Source organism: Tasmannia lanceolata, unplaced genomic scaffold (genome assembly GCF_043159265.1).
Source record: "Tasmannia lanceolata isolate RefF3 unplaced genomic scaffold, GAP_Taslan_0.1 ptg000018l, whole genome shotgun sequence".
In the NCBI taxonomy this organism is placed as follows: Eukaryota; Viridiplantae; Streptophyta; class Magnoliopsida; order Canellales; family Winteraceae; genus Tasmannia; species Tasmannia lanceolata.
In genome coordinates, this window is record NW_027518695.1 from 33,597,524 (window position 1) to 33,611,702 (window position 14,179).

General features: G+C 45.2%; 3 protein-coding genes across 5 annotated transcripts in view; 1 reads left to right on the top strand and 2 right to left on the bottom strand.

Moving 5' to 3' along the window:
• The window catches only part of LOC143851345 (E3 ubiquitin ligase PQT3-like), a 64,299-nt gene that overhangs the window by 17,537 nt on the left and 32,583 nt on the right, over nt 1-14,179 (bottom strand). The window lies entirely within an intron of this gene.
• LOC143850303 (uncharacterized) lies at nt 602-4,473 on the top strand. Its single transcript, XM_077359560.1, has 7 exons — nt 602-913; nt 1,250-1,408; nt 1,739-2,532; nt 2,646-3,147; nt 3,272-3,514; nt 3,644-3,817; nt 4,393-4,473. Exons 1-7 carry the CDS (start codon nt 602-604, stop codon nt 4,471-4,473), a joined length of 2,265 nt encoding a protein of 754 aa, XP_077215675.1.
• On the bottom strand, nt 4,524-7,389 carry LOC143851774 (uncharacterized). The gene is made up of 2 exons (XM_077361258.1): nt 5,227-7,389; nt 4,524-5,150 (listed from the first exon to the last, which is right to left on the bottom strand). Exon 1 carries the CDS (start codon nt 6,708-6,710, stop codon nt 5,679-5,681), a length of 1,032 nt encoding a protein of 343 aa, XP_077217373.1. The 5' UTR covers nt 6,711-7,389; the 3' UTR covers nt 4,524-5,150; nt 5,227-5,678.

Sequence of the window (14,179 nt, forward strand, 5' to 3'; positions counted from 1 at the left end):
GCGGCCCCCTGCCCGGGGTCAATCTCCTCCGCCATCCAGTCCACCACCAGAGGCACACCGATCCCAGCCAAGGGGAGTCATCGGCACGATTATGGGCGGACCCGCCGCTGGGGGCACATCATCAGCTGCAAGAAAAGCATATGCACGCCGAGTCAACGCCGTGCACACATGCAGCAAGAAGATGAGGACGGAGAATGAGATCTCCTTTTCAGATGCGGATCTCGACAATTTGATACTGCCGCACGACGACGCACTGGTCATAACCATGCTCGTCGCAAACTAGGAGTTGAAGAAAATCCTGGTCGACAATGGGAGCTCGGCCGATATTTTGTACTATCACGCTTTTGAGAGAATGATGATAGGTGACGACCGCTTAAGGCCGGCGAATTCAGATCTGTTCGGTTTCTCAGGAGAGGTCGCCAAGGTGGAGGGATAGATCGAACTCCCCGTCCTCGTCGGAGAGCCGCCCTGCCAAGCTTTCGCCATGGTCAACTTCCTGGTAATGAGGGCCACTTTGGTCTATAATGCTATCTTGGGACGGCCTGGCCAGAACCTGATCCCCGCCGTCGCGTCAGCGTATCACCAGAAGATGAAGTTTATTATGCCAAACGGCGTGGGAGAAGTCCGGGGGGACCAGCCGCAATCTAGGGAGTGCTATGCAATGTCACTCAAGGGTAAAAGCGCGGTGGAGTCGCTGCCGATTGAGTTACTCGATCTGAGAGATGAAGCTCAGGGAACTCAGCCCGTCGAAGACCTCATTTCCATCCCCTTGTGCAAAAATGATGATGAGAAGGTCATTAAGATCGGCTCCTCTCTAGACAGCGGCACCCAGCACAGCCTAACCCAATTTCTTCAAGAAAACACAAATGTCTTCACGTGGGCTCCCGTGGACATGCCCGTTATAGATCCGGAGGTCAGCACGCACAGACTTGGTGTTGACCCAACCTGCAGGCCGGTAAAGCAAAAAAAAAGACACTTTGCCCTCGAAAGGCGGCAGGCAATTAAAGAAGAAGTGGAGAGGCTCTTGAGAGCTGACTTCATTCGAGAAATCCAATACCCGGACTGGTTGGCAAACTTAGTCCTGGTAAAGAAGACAAATGGAAAGTGGAGGACCTGTGTTGATTTCACTGATCTGAACAAAGCCTGTCCCAAGGACAGCTATCCGCTCCCAAAAATCGATCAGCTCATTGATTCCACTGCAGGTCACGAACTACTGAGCTTCATGGACGCCTTCTCCGGATATAATCAGATCAGAATGTATGAGTCAGATATACCGAAGACTTCCTTTGTAACAGACCAGGGGACCTACTGCTACCGTGTCATGCCCTTCGGCCTGAAAAACGCCGGGGCCACGTATCTGAGGCTCGTGAACAAGCTCTTCCGGAACCAGATCGGCCGCAACATGGAAGTCTATGTCGACGACATGCTGGTCAAAAGCCGAAGTGCGCAAGATCACGTCTCCGACTTGAAAGAAACATTTCAAGTTCTGAGAGAGCATAAGATGAAGCTCAATCCCATCAAGTGCACCTTCGGCGTCAGCTCGGGAAAATTCTTAGGGTTTATGGTAAGCCAAAGAGGGATAGAGGCCAATCCAGAGAAGATCAAGGCTGTGGTGGAGCTCACTCCACCAAAAACCATCAGAGAAGTGCGGCAACTAACAGGAATGGTGGCCGCGCTGGGGCGCTTCTTCAACGCCGTCAAAGGAGTCAAGACTGCGCCGTGGACGGAGGAGTGACAGACCGCATTCGAGGATCTGAAGCAGTACTTATCCTCCCCACCACTATTGACAAAGCCAGAACCGGGTGAGGAGCTACTCTTGTATCTGTCCGTGAGCCCCCTGGCTCTAGCAGCTGTCCTAGTTCGTGAAGAGCACAGCCAACAAAAACCGGTCTACTATGTTTTCAAAGTCCTGCACGATGCTGAAGTCAGATACCAGCGGGTCGAGAAGTTGGCCTACGCCCTGATCATGGCAGCCAGGAAGTTGAGGTCGTACTTTCAAGCTCACACAATAAAGGTCCTGACTGATCAGCCGCTCAAGCAAGTTCTCCATAAGCCGGATACCTCAGGACGACTCGTGAAATGGGTCGTGGAGCTGAGCGAATTCAACATCCAGTACATGCCAAGACCAGCAATCAGGGCTCAAGTGCTGGCAGATTTCGTGGCTGAATGCACCATCCCCCAGCAGATCATCGAACCCGAAATTGTCCAAACCCCAGCTGCGGGAAAGGCAAACACAACTGAGGAACGAACAGAAGATGGAACTGGAACAGAACTCATCCCCATACCACCAGCAGAACAGGATCCATCGACCGCCGAACCGCTCTGGGAAGTGCACGTGGACGGATCTTCGAACAAGGGTGGCTGTGGAGCCGGTCTGGTTCTAACCGGGCGGGACAACTTCACTTTAGACTACGCCCTGAGGTTCGGATTCCGTGCATCCAACAACGAGGCTGAATATGAATCCCTCCTCGCCGGAATGAATCTCGCAGTCCAGACCGGCGCCCAAAGACTGAAAGCCTACTGTGACTCCCAGTTGGTTGCAAACCAGATTTAAGGAAGCTACGAGGCCCGCGACGAGCGTATGATCAAATACCTCTCCAAGGTCCGTCAGTTATCCACTAAGTTCAAAAGTTTTGAGTCATCAGAATCCCCAGACCAGGAAACACAAAAGCAGATGTGATGTCTAAGCTGGCCGCATCCGGATACACAACTCTCGGGAATATATGCATGGAATTTCTCCAGAAATCCAGTATAGAAAATAAGGCCGCTGAAGTGATGCAGGTGGAGCACGAGTCCTGCTGGATGGACGAGATCATCGACTACCTACGCAGTGGGAAACTATCCGAAGCCAAGAAAGAAGCCCGCAAAGTGACACAAAGAGCAGCCCGGTTTTCCCTGGATGGTGAGAACCTGTTCAAAAGGTCCTACACCCTCCCGTACCTAAAGTACCTCCGGCCCAGCGTTGCCGCGTACGTCCTGCGAGAGACACACGAAGGTATTTGCGGGGAGCATCTAGGGGGCAAGGCCCTGGCGATCAAAGTGTTGCTAAGAGGTCTGTACTGGCCCACATTAAGACAAGATGCACTGACCTTGGTCAAGAAGTGCGAGAGATGCCAGAAGTTCCCCCACCATTCACCAGCCTGCTGTGTCTCTGGCCCCGATCATCAGCCCACTCCCCTTCGCAGTTTGGGGGATGGACATCTTGGGCCTCTTTCCACCGGCCTCCGGAAGGCGCGCGTTCGTAGTAGTGGCCATCGATTATTTTACTAAGTGGGTGGAGGCTGAACCTCTAGCCCAGATCACAGAGCAGAACGTGCAGAACTTTTTTTGGAAGTCAGTGGTTTGCAAATTCGGGATCCCACGCTTCTTGATAACAAATAACGGTAAACAGTTCGACTACCGGAACTTTCAGAAGTTTTGCTCCGACTTGAAAATCGAACAAAGGTTTACTTCAGTAGCGCACCCGCAGACCAATGGGCAGACATATGTGACGAACCGAATCCTACTGCAGGGGGTAAAGAAAAGGCTGGATGAAAAGGCTGGCCGATGGGCAGATGAGCTTTATCACGTTCTATGGGCGTATCGCACCACTCCGCGCACACCAACGGGTGAATCACCATTCAACCTGTCCTTTGGAACAAAGGCAGTAATACCGGTCGATGTAGGCACCCCGTCTCCCAGAGTCGCCAACTTCAATGAACAGCTCAATGGTGACGGGCTCCGTGCAAATCTCGACTTATTGGAGGAAGTCAGGGAAGAATCCCGAATCAGAGTTGCCACCTACAAGCAGAAAGTGTCCAACTATCATGACTCCAAGGTGCACCCCAGAGAATTCCGAGCAGGGGATTTGGTCTTAAGGAAAGCTGCTATCTCCCAACCAAAGAAGGCCGGAAAACTCTCCCCAACCTGGGAGGGGCCGTACCGAATAAAAGAGGTGATTCGCCCGGGAAGTTATAAGTTGGAAACACTTGAGGAGCAGCTACTACCCCATGCCTGGAACTCAAAGAACATCCGCAAATACTATCAGTAGTAAGCTACCCGGCGTAAAAGTGACTTTGTAAATACATACTGAAATGTGAATGAAAGAAGCTCTTTTGCAAATCTCTTCGTACTCCTCGGAAACCCAGTTCGCTAAAACTTGGGTACTCATCAAATTGGAAACCCAGTTAACTAAAACTAGGGTACTCGACGCTTGGTTCGCCACTGCTCGTCTCCGCAAAGACCGGGAGCGCACTCCTGGTCCGGGACCAGTCGGGATGCAAAAAACCAAAGCTCCTCGGAAACCTAGTTCGCTAAAACTTGGGTACTCATCAAATTGGAAACCCAGTTCGTTAAAACTTTGGTACTCATAGTCCGGAACTAGTCGCTGAAGCTAGGGTACTCGATGGTTAGAACACCACGGTTTGCCCCCGCGAGGACCAGGTTCAACCTAAGCTCGAAACGCCTGTCTGGAGTGTTATCGACACAGCATAGAACCAAATAGTATTAACTAGAAACAGACAAGTGGAGAAGGGTGGACAATAAAATTTACTTTCAATTCATGAAGTAGGGCCTCGAAGGGCCATTACAAAAATAAGGCCTCAAAAGGCTGTTACAAAAGTTGGGCCTCCAAGGGACCATTACAAAAAGAAATCGTCAAAAGAGAAGGAAGAGGGGGAGCTCAAGGCACCCCCTGGCTACCATCCCGTGCTGGATCCGCCTCCGGGGCCACGGATGCAGCAGTGGTGGCCGGCTCGTCACCGCCACCGCCAATCGTCGGTGGGTCAGGGAGAACCATTCCCGTCAAAACCACGGCCGGATTGGATTCCTTAACCTGCTCAAGGCAGTCAAAGAACCCAATCTTGTAGGACTCGCTGGACAGAATAAAGAGTTCGTCCTCCTTTTTCTGAACGGCCGCTATCTGCCTCTCTCGGGCTCTCTCTCTCTCTCTCTCTCTGAGTGTTGAGGGCTTCTGCTGCCTTCTCCTTCTGTGCGGCCAACTGAGCGGCAAACTCTTCTCTGAGCCGCTTGTTTTCCTCGACCGTCTTTTCAACGGACCTCTGTAGCTCTTTTGCCTCCTGCATCAATTTCTCGTTCTCCTCCTCGGACTTCGTTATTGGCTCAGAAAACTTCTGGCTCTTCTCTTAGAGGTCGTTATAATACAATAAAACCTACAGACCAGCCAATGTTAACACAGGAAATCGAGGCACGAGATAAAGATAAACCAGGACTCGAGGGTCATCTCACCTGGTAAACTGACAAAAATATGGCCTCATCAGCCGCAGCTGGAGGTTTGTTGAGAACCTGAAGCTTGTCATTACTGAGGAGCTCCTTAGCCACCCGGCTCTCACCAAGGCCGGTGTCATTTTTCTGGACAGCCCAATTGGGCCGAAAAACATTGTCTCCAGTCCTCGCCTGGGGAGGACGGGCTCCAACAGATGTCCCCCCCGACTTCGAGGACCCCGCGCCCCGGTGATAGGTGCCCACCAACCTCACTGTAGTCTTGGCTTTGGGAGGCGGTGGCGTGTCCTGGATTTGGGCCGGACTCGCCATCTCTACGGCTTTTCTTTTCTGGCCCTGCTGGGCCTTCCCCGAATGCCCCCTACCTCATTCTGTCTACCAGGGACTGCTGCTGCATCTTTGAAAGTCGACATAGACAAACAAAACCAGTCAAAAGCAAGAAAGAGGAAAAAGAGTTTTTAAAACAACACTAGCCACATACATGCCGGGGTCGCAGTACTAAGGCCAAGCCCAACCAGAATCTCTTCCCCGTGGAAATCCGAACAATGAATGGGTCCCTCACGGTCCAGTTCCTCTCGGATTAGGGCAAACATCCTCACATCCTCGCCCTCAAGTAACGGCTTGCGACTCATTGCGACTGTATAAGAGGCGTCCCATTTCAAAGGAACCGGCCAGGGCTCATTGGACTCCCTGTCCTCGGCGTAGAAGAACCTATTCCTCCATAAGTGTATCGAAGAGGGAATGCCAGTGATCATTTTCACCTCTGGGCGCTGGCTAATGTAAACCCAACCCCCGCCCTTGTGCCTCTTCAATTGCGCACACGCGCGGAACAACGGCACAGACAAGTTCCTCTGAAGCCAGCCCTGGACGAGGTATACGAACCCCATCAGCATCCTCCATGAGTTTGGCACAACATGAGCCGAACCCAGCCCGTAGTGTCGAAGCACCGTGGCGAAGAATGGCTGCAGAGGGAACCTGAGTCCGGCCCTCAACGACTCATCGTATATACAAACATCAGAGCTTTCATTACAGGCCCTATCTCCCTCCGTCGCCTCCCTGAGCCCAAACCTGGGGGGAACACAGTACCTATCCCTAATGTCCACCATCATGGACTCATCAAGGTAATTCTCCTCTTGAAGAGCCTGTACGTTGTATTTAGGATTGGCGTCGAGCCGGGCCCTCGCAACGACCTTAACGGCCCGGTCAGGGAGAAACGTTGTGGACGCCTCGGCGGCGTCACTACCAACACTCCCCTCTGCTTGGAGATAACTATCCGTTGGGAGCGGAGTGGTGTTCAAATCCAAAATCACTTCGTCCCCAACCACCTCGTCATCACTACCTACGATATCGACACTAACATCAGGACTTGCCATTTGTGGGGCTGGTGTCCTGATCGGCCTATCCTGGGTCCTACCCGACGAACTAGACCCTGAGCTACTAGAAGACGACTCCCCCGAGCCGGACTCAGAACTAGAGCTACTACTTGACATGAAAGCCGGAAAATAAATGAATCAAAGGCGCGCTCAAGAAGATTACCGGTCAGAACTGAAATCTCCCGGTTTCGAACTGAAAGCTCCCAAATCCACAGCCGTTCACAACCACGAACTACGCGAGCCGAACTGGCCTGAACCGAACTGGCAGAGCAAAAAGCAGAAGTAGAGTAAAAAGTGAAAAGTAAGAAATGAAGGGTGAAAACCCTCCTTTTATGAGCCTGGCGATGGGGGTCTGCATTTAATGAAGGGCACGCGCGTCGAGGGTGCCTGTACGGTGCCACATGTCTTTCATTAATGACGGGCACGAACTTCGAGGCAAGGGCGTAAGTAAAATTACGCGCGTATCTCCAAAAGACTAAGGGCATCCGTGAAAGTGCTCGTCTGAAGGATAGCTCTCAAAAGCGATTGAGTTCGGCACAAAAATCAGTCCGGCCCAAGCCGAACTGGATATGAAGCGTCTCGCTACACGACAAAAATCAGTCCGGCCCAAGCCGGACAGGATATGACGCGTCTCGCTGCACAACAAAAATCAGTCCGGCCCAAGCCGGACTGGATATCACGCGTCTCGCTACGCGACAAAAATCAGTCCGGCCCAAGCCGGACTGGATATGACGTGTCTCGCTACACGACAAAAATCAGTCCGGCCCAAGCCGGACTGACTCACAGGCCAGACTGACAAATTTCCGAACTGACTCACAGGCCGGACTGACAAATTTCCGGTCCGGCTTCATATCTGTAAGCCCAAGGGTCTACTCTCCTATCTTGTTTTGATGATTCTAAACATAATTGATTGTGTTTTTTGAATACTAATCAATTTGCTTCGAAGTGTTGTGTTTGAGATAGGATTGATCATTGAAGAAACCAACACACAACATGGTCATGCTTGGAGATATCCCATACAAGAGTCAAAGGAGCTAAGTGAAGCTCACCTCATCTCTCAAGCAAGCATACACAAGATGGAAGATCAATTGAAGACCAAGACTAAAGAGAAGTTGAAGATTGCATAGGTATCATTGTACATCCTTTCTCTTTAGATTTCCAAGTCAAGGCAAAGTGTTTTCAACTTGGTTTTCAAAGAACACTTAAGAACTTAAAATGCATTAGTGAATGGTTATGTGGTGGACCAACATGTTGGGACCCTCATAAACATTCCAAAATAACCATAGGAGTTGAGTTCCAAAAGCTAAAAATCAAATTTGCAATAAAAATAAAAAACTGCGGATTTTTAGGCTTCTCGGAACTCCGAGAATTTTTCTCGGAGCTCCGAGCTCGGAACTCCGAGAGTTCCCTCGGAACTCCGAGAAAAGGTCCAGTAGCATCTGGACACTTTCTCGGAACTCCGAGACAATTTCTCGGAACTCCGAGAAATGGTCCAGTAGAAATTTTATTTCTTCTGGCCGTTGTCTCGGAACTCCGAGAATATTTCTCGGAACTCCGAGAATGGTTCTCGGAACTCCGAGAACCTCGCGACAGACTAAAAAATAGCCGTTGGGATTCAAATTAATTGTTGGTTTTTGATATGTCCACCCCCAAACGGTCATATTCTTTGGTGTGGTTATATATACAACATGTAGAGAAGTTTTTCATTCTCTCTTGATCTTTGAAAAACATCCTTAAGCATCAAAAACATTTGCAATCCATTTTAGCTTGAGTTTTTGTTTTTCATCCCAAACTTGCCTTTCACTTGTGAATCTTTTGAGTTTGGATATAGTAGTGCTTTCACTTGCAAATCACCATCTTTGAAGAGCAATCAAGGGTCTACAAAGAGCATCAAGCTTTCAAGAAGAAGCCAAGCTATTCTCTTTCAAATCTTGTATAGGTGGCTAGGGCATTCCTTTTTTAATTTCCTAGAGAGCAACCGCTTAGAACTCGGCGGAGAAGGAGAGTCTTTGTAAAGGTGTAAGGGCATCCTTGTTTAATATCCCTTGGAATTGTAACCGCCTCGGAGCCGGGCATCGTGGAGGTCTCCAATAGTGGAATCCCTCAAGTGCGACCTTGAGTAGAGTGGAGTAGGCCGTTGGCCGAACCACTATATATCGGTGTGTCATTTCTCACTCTTGCATTTCCATTATTGTTTTGGTTTAGCATTTCACTTTGTTCTTTCAATTATATTTGCACTAACCAAATATTTAATTAAGTGAAGAAAAATTCCAATTAGGGTTTATAGATAATTTTCAAAAGGCCTAATATTGAGTTAAATTCAATTCACCCCCCTCTTGCATATTTCAATTGGTATCAGAGCCTCGTCTCTATTTTTTTTAAAAACCGTAACCGGTTTAGAGTAAAGATTCAAAAATGGCAAACTACCCTCAACATCATGAAGGTTATTCAAACACTAGGCCACCCTATTTTGATGGTACAAATTATGGTTTTTGGAAAACTAAAATGAAAATCTTTTTGACTCAAGACTATCAAATGTGGAGAGCAATTAATAATGAATATATCCTACCCACAAGAAATTTAAATGATTGGACCGAAGCCGAACAACAAGCTTCGAATTGTAATGCCAAAGCCATGAATTCTCTCATTTGTGCTCTATCTCCCGGAGAATTCAATAGAGTATCAAATTTGAATTCGGCTAAGGAAATTTGGGACACTCTAGAAGTCACCCATGAAGGAACCAATCAAGTTAAAGAATCTAAAATGAACCATCTTTTTCGGCAATACGAACTTTTTCAAATGACACCCGATGAAACAATTGCCGACATGTACACTAGATTCACCAATCTTGTAAATGGATTAAGGGGACTTGGAAAACAATTTTCCAATAGAGATTTAGTAACTAAAATTCTTAGGTCCCTACCTTTGTCTTGGGAATCCAAAACCTCCGCAATCACCGAAGCCAAGGACATGAACACTGTAAGCCCAAGGGTCTACTCTCCTATCTTGTTTTGATGATTCTAAACATAATTGATTGTGTTTTTGAATACTAATCAATTTGCTTTGAAGTGTTGTGTTTAAGATAGGATTGATCATTGAAGAAACCAACACACAACATGGTCATGCTTGGAGATATCCCATACAAGAGTCAAAGGAGCTAAGTGAAGCTCACCTCATCTCTCAAGCAAAGCATACACAAGATGGAAGATCAATTGAAGACCAAGACTAAAGAGAAGTTGAAGATTGCATAGGTATCATTGTACATCCTTTCTCTTTAGATTTCCAAGTCAAGGCAAAGTGTTTTCAACTTGTTTTTTCAAAGAACACTTAAGAACTTAAAATGCATTAGTGAATGGTTATGTGGTGGACCAACATGTTGGGACCCTCATAAACATTCCAAAATAACCATAGGAGTTGAGTTCCAAAAGCTAAAAATCAAATTTGCAATAAAAATCAAAAAGTGCGGATTTTTAGGCTTCTCGGAACTCCGAGAATTTTTCTCGGAGCTCCGAGCTCGGAACTCCGAGAGTTCCCTCGGAACTCCGAGAAAAGGTCCAGTAGCATCTGGACACTTTCTCGGAACTCCGAGACAATTTCTCGGAACTCCGAGAAATGGTCCAGTAGAAATTTTATTTCTTCTGGCCGTTGTCTCGGAACTCCGAGAATATTTCTCGGAACTCCGAGAATTCTCGGAACTCCGAGAATGGTTCTCGGAACTCCGAGAACCTCGCGACAGACTAAAAAATAGCCGTTGGGATTCAAATTAATTGTTGGTTTTTGATATGTCCACCCCCAAACGGTCATATTCTTTGGTGTGGTTATATATACAACATGTAGAGAAGTTTTTGACTCTCTCTTGATCTTTGAAAAACATCCTTAAGCATCAAAAACATTTGCAATCCATTTTAGCTTGAGTTTTTGTTTTTCATCCCAAACTTGCCTTTCACTTGTGAATCTTTTGAGTTTGGATATAGTAGTGCTTTAACTTGCAAATCACCATCTTTGAAGAGCAATCAAGGGTCTACAAAGAGCATCAAGCTTTCAAGAAGAAGCCAAGCTATTCTCTTTCAAATCTAGTGTAGGTGGCTAGGGCATTCCCTTTTTAATTCCCTAGAGAGCAACCGCTTAGAACTCGGCGGAGAAGGAGAGTCTTTGTAAAGGTGTAAGGGCATCCTTGTTTAATATCCCTTGGATTTGTAACCGCCTCGGAGCCGGGCATCGTGGAGGTCTCCTATAGTGGAATCCCTCAAGTGCGACCTTGAGTAGAGTGGAGTAGGCCATTGGCCGAACCACTATATATCGGTGTGTCAATTTCTCACTCTTGCATTTCCATTATTGTTTTGGTTTGGCATTTCACTTTGTTCTTTCAATTATATTTGCACTAACCAAATATTTATTTAAGTGAAGAAAAATTCCAATTAGGGTTTATAGATAATTTTCAAAAGGCCTAATATTGGGTTAAATTCAATTCACCCCCCCTCTTGAGTATTTCAATTGGTATCAGAGCCTCGTCTCTATTTTTTTTGAAAACCCTAACCGGTTTAGAGTAAAGATTCAAAAATGGCAAACTACCCTCAACATCATGAAGGTTATTCAAACACTAGGCCACCCTATTTTGATGGTACAAATTATGGTTTTTGGAAAACTAAAATGAAAATCTTTTTAACTCAAGACTATCAAATGTGGAGAGCAATTAATAATGAATATATCCTACCCACAAGAAATTTAAATGATTGGACCGAAGCCGAACAACAAGCTTCGAATTATAATGCCAAAGCCATGAATTCTCTCATTTGTGCTCTATCTCCCGGAGAATTCAATAGAGTATCAAATTTGAATTCGGCTAAGGAAATTTGGGACACTCTAGAAGTCACCCATGAAGGAACCAATCAAGTTAAAGAATCTAAAATGAACCATATTTTTCGGCAATACGAACTTTTTCAAATGACACCCGATGAAACAATTGCCGACATGTACACTAGATTCACCAACCTTGTAAATGGATTAAGGGGACTTGGAAAACAATTTTCCAATAGAGATTTAGTAACTAAAATTCTTAGGTCCCTACCTTTGTCTTGGGAATCCAAAACCTCCGCAATCACCGAAGCCAAGGACATGAACACTTTAAACCTAGATGAACTTATAGGGTCCTTGATCACACATGAAATGATTTTCAAAACAAAAGCACCCGAAATCGAAACTAAAATTGAAAAAGGAAAAGGAATTGCTTTTGCTTGTAATGTAGGTGAAAGTGAAGATGCAAAGGAAGACATCGAGGATGAAGTAGCTCTCCTAACAAGAAGGATCAAGTTCTTGCAAAGAAACATGGGAGGCATGAGAAATAGAAGGACCAATCCTCCATTCAAGAAGAAAGAAGAAGTTGGTGATGGATCTTCTCAACCCCGATGTTACGGTTGCAAGAAGCTTGGACACATTCGCCCGGATTGTCCACTCAACAATGAACCTACTTCAAACAACCGCTTCAAGAGAAGAGAAGGCAAGAAAGGAATGTCCGCCACATGGGATGAGGAGATTGAAAGCGAAGGCGAACAAAATGATGGGGAAGATTGCCTATTAGCAAGAAATGTGTGCTTCATGGCCTCAACAAATGACAACAATGAGGTAAACACTTTAAATGATGTCATTATCTTACAAGAAGTTTTAGATTCCTTACAAAGTGCAAATGATGAACTTGAAATTCAATTTGATAAAATTGCATCACTTGAAAATTCTCTTGCTAACATGACAAAAGAATTTGGTTGGTTAAAAAAGGATCATGAATTCTTAGATAATGAAAATGAAAAATGCAAAGTAGAGATTCATGAGCTAAATGCTACCATTAAGACTTTGAATGAAAATCGACAAAATCTTTCTATTGAAAATAACAAACTAAAGCATGAAAACGGTAAACTATCTTTTGAATATGATGAACTCAAGAAACTCTTTGAAAAATTTGAAAATAGTTCATTAAAATTGGATAAACTTGTAAATCTTCAAAGAATGTCAAGTGACAAAAGTGGACTTGGACATAGATGGAATACCACAATATCTAACTATAAAAACAAACTTGAAAAGACCTCCTCTAGTAGTACCAAAATTTGCTTTTATTGTGGATTGTTAGGTCATTATAAAGTTGCTTGCTTGCATGCTAAACAAGATAAGATCAAATTGAACTCTAAAGTGAAAACAAATGAACATAGCAAGATTAGGAAGATTTGGGTACCTAAGGGATCTCACTTGCCTATTCCTATGTAGGTATGCCTTAAAAGCCACAACAAGAGGAACACATGGTACCTTGATAGTGGATGCTCTAGACACATGACCGGAGATCTCACTCAATTCGCATCCCTATCACTCAAGGATGGTGGAGAAGTTACCTTTGGAGATGACAAGAAAGGAAAAGTCAAAGGTGAAGGCACCATAGGTAACTCTACCTCTCCCATACATGATGTACTCTTTGTTGATGGCTTGTCCCATAATCTTATTAGCATTAGTCAATTATGTGATAATGGTTTTGAAGTTGTCTTCAATCCCGACAAATGCATTGTTAAAAATAAGATAAATGGAGAAGTAAAATTCATAGGGTCTAGAGACAATAACATTTATACAATTGGACTAGATGATCTTAGACTCCAAAAAGTGACTTGTCTAAATGCCATTAGTGAGGATTCTTGGCTATGGCATAGGAGGTTGGGTCATGCCGGAATGGATCTCATTTCGACCCTCTCCTCAAAAGAAAGTGTTAGAGGATTGCCTAAGTTCAAATTCATCAAGGATCACATTTGTAGAACTTGTCAATTAGGAAAATAATTGAAAAGCTCTTTTGCACCTAAAAATATGATTTCAACTTCCTACCCTTTGGAGCTACTTCATATGGATCTTTTTGGACCAATGAAGACTAGTAGCCTAGGTGGAAAGAGGTACGTGTTTGTAGTTGTTGATGACTACTCACGATTCACATGGGTCATATTTCTAGGACATAAAGATGAAACTTATGAAAACTTCCTAACATTATGCAATCAACATCAAAATGAAAAAGGTGTTGCCATCTCCCACATTAGAAGTGATCATGGAACGGAATTTGAAAATGTACACTTTGACACTTACTGTAATGAACATGGCATTAAACATAATTTTTCCGCACCTAGAACACCTCAACAAAATGGAGTAGTAGAAAGAAAGAATCGAACTCTCCAAGAAATGGCTAGAACAATGTTGCATGAAAATGATCTCCCTAGATATTTTTGGGCGGAAGCGGTTAGCACCGCTTGCTATATCATAAACAGGGTATACTTAAGGCCAATCTCTAAGAAAACACCTTATGAGCTTTGGAAAAACTTGAAACCAAATATAAGCTATTTTAGAGTGTTTGGATGTAAATGCTTCATTTTGAACATTAGAGATAATTTACATAAATTTGATAAGAAGTCGGATGATGGAATATTCTTAGGGTATTCTTCTCATAGCAAAGCATATAGAGTATTTAATAGGAGAACCCTAGTAGTAGAAGAATCCATGCATGTGACATTTGATGAAAGAGAGCCAACACCTCAAGAAATGCCACATGATGAGGATGAACCCGTTGA

Coding starts and splice junctions, on each gene's coding strand:
- LOC143850303 (XM_077359560.1), top strand. CDS start 602: ATGCCAAACGGCGTGGGAGAAGTCCGGGGGGACCAGCCGCAATCTAGG. Junction 2,533..2,645: donor AAAGCCTACTGTGACTCCCA/GTTGGTTGCAAA, acceptor TTGAGTCATCAG/AATCCCCAGACCAGGAAACA. Junction 3,818..4,392: donor CCAACTATCATGACTCCAAG/GTGCACCCCAGA, acceptor CTCGATGGTTAG/AACACCACGGTTTGCCCCCG.
- LOC143851774 (XM_077361258.1), bottom strand. CDS start 6,710: ATGTCAAGTAGTAGCTCTAGTTCTGAGTCCGGCTCGGGGGAGTCGTCT.